General features: G+C 47.0%; 1 protein-coding gene across 1 annotated transcript; it reads right to left on the bottom strand.

Moving 5' to 3' along the window:
• Nucleotides 1-35: 35 nt before the first annotated feature.
• PPTG_04514 (hypothetical protein) lies at nt 36-910 on the bottom strand (the record flags this gene model as incomplete). Its single annotated transcript, XM_008896757.1, has 5 exons — nt 36-107; nt 169-234; nt 334-678; nt 744-768; nt 828-910. 5 exons carry the CDS (start codon nt 908-910, stop codon nt 36-38), a joined length of 591 nt encoding a protein of 196 aa, XP_008895005.1.
• Nucleotides 911-2082: the final 1172 nt, after the last annotated feature.

Here is a 2082-nt window from a genome sequence, read left to right as displayed (position 1 = left end):
GTCACGGCCATTATTACCCGACCGCCGGTAAGAAATTAGTGAAAAGCCTGGAGATTCATGGCGAGCCAGTACAGCGGCGTCAATCTCTCCAAGTTGTGATCTGGTTCCTGTGAGCTGACAAACATAGACAACTAGGTGGTGTGTCATCTCTCGCTGAGTCCTAGTTACGCTACTATCGTAGCTGTAGAGCCACTTGGGGAAGCGGTATTTATTGAGCACAAACAGGACACCGTTCTACCCATTCGAGCGACGCACCGAAAGTCGGACGATGTCAAGAGCGAATACACAAATGTTAGTAAACGGATATATCCTGTCAAAATGGTGACAACAAACCTTATAAGTCTGCTTCGACTCGCCTTCTCTGTCTGCTCGTATCCAGACACTCTGCGTCGCCTTCCGGTTGTCTGTGGACAGTAGAGTCTCCGGTAGAGAGACAACCTCTCCTGGCCGCAGTCTGTGTTCAATGTTTACGTCATTTTCCTCAATTCTCGATGTATTGATTAGATTCATGGGCCACGGAGGAATCACACGCGAAGGTTCGAAGCGAGCGCAGACCAGTAAATTCCTCTGACTAGCAGCCGATACTTCAGCATCGAAAGTCACCAATACGTGGACGGAAGAGCCGCAGTAGCAGCGCTGAACGTGCTCCGGACAGCAGTGAGGGAAGCAGCGCAATAGCTGAGATCAATCCCACTTAGTTAGAACTAGTACAGGTACTCGAGCTGCCCGTAAGTGTTACGAACCTTGATGCTGCGTTCCCGATTGCTCCTGGGTCATCAACACGTGTCAAAGTGCGCATCTCATTATGGACGCAACGTTACGCCTACCTGGCGTAGTAGCATCGAAAGAGTGGGTGGTCGTCCTCGCTGCAACTGATGCGCAGATATCGGCACGAGACCACGTGCACCATCGGATTGTTCTAGCTTTAAAGGCTGGAGGAGGTCTTCTGGATTGTGTAGCGAATGGGGGTGGAGACCAAGTAGAGCTCCACTCGAGGGACACCCGAGCAAAACAAAAAACAAAAAACTGCCATTGTCCCACTCGACTTCAAAACTAGACACAAGGAAAAACTGCTGGACTAAACCAACTGACTTGAACCTAGTCTCTTATAAACCTAGATTCTGTATGGAAATAAAAAGAAACCGTGAAATAGTGTTTCAGAGACTCCCTCTATATAAGGAATCATATTTACCTGTTGGGCTCCCCTTCCCGCCTGAAGCTCACAAGAATAGACGCACTCATTCTTCTTTTCGGCGCCCACAGTACTCGACTTGGCCTTGAAGTTTGTACGGCCGTTCTCAGAGCAGCACTACAGGCGCTACAATCGTCTGAATGACTGATCAAGTAATGCTGTACTCCAACACCTTGATCAAGTGTGCAGCACGGAAGCAGGCTTAACTAGATTCTTGAATACTTACTCGTGTATGAGGAAGGAAGTCGAGAGAGATTTCGACGATGTTAACGAAATGCACAATGAGGACTACAACAGAACCTTTCCGGGTCTTTTTGGCGTCTGGATGGAGCTACACGGAACGATTCCTGTACGTACAGCGATGTCAATATCGTCTAATAGCAATTGACGAACTCTGATGGTAGGGGCTTCGGTCCGAGTGATATTGCATCTCGTTGATACCTCAAATTCTTACAGGGAGCTATTTGTTTGGTCTCGATAGAATCCTAACTCGGTAGAGGGTTACTAAGACAGTCAACTGCACTACTGGTTTCCTCATCAACTGTCATTTACAAGTAAATATGACTCATCTTCACCCTTCACTCAAACTGATTCGACGCTTCTATTTTCGGACCTTAATTTACTTGGTAGAACTAGAGTACTGGGTTCTATATGAAGTCTGTTTGACAATACTAACGTCAACGTACAAGTTCAACAAATTTCGACGCGTCTTGTCGCTGAGCGTACAAGAACACAGATACTCGCTTTGGTTATTGCTGAAGGGTACCTCAGCGGGTTTTGGTAGTTCGTGCTAAAGAAATCATGGTTGTAATAACCTGTGTTGACGTGTACTGTACAGACGGCGTATGCTTGTTGCACATCTCGGAAGAGCGCGTATTATAAAAACTTCT

This window comes from Phytophthora parasitica, assembly GCF_000247585.1.
Source record: "Phytophthora parasitica INRA-310 unplaced genomic scaffold supercont2.5, whole genome shotgun sequence".
NCBI lineage: Eukaryota > Oomycota > Peronosporomycetes > Peronosporales > Peronosporaceae > Phytophthora > Phytophthora nicotianae.
The sequence above is the reverse complement of the archived record's forward strand: the minus strand, read 5'-3'. Positions and strand labels throughout refer to the sequence as shown.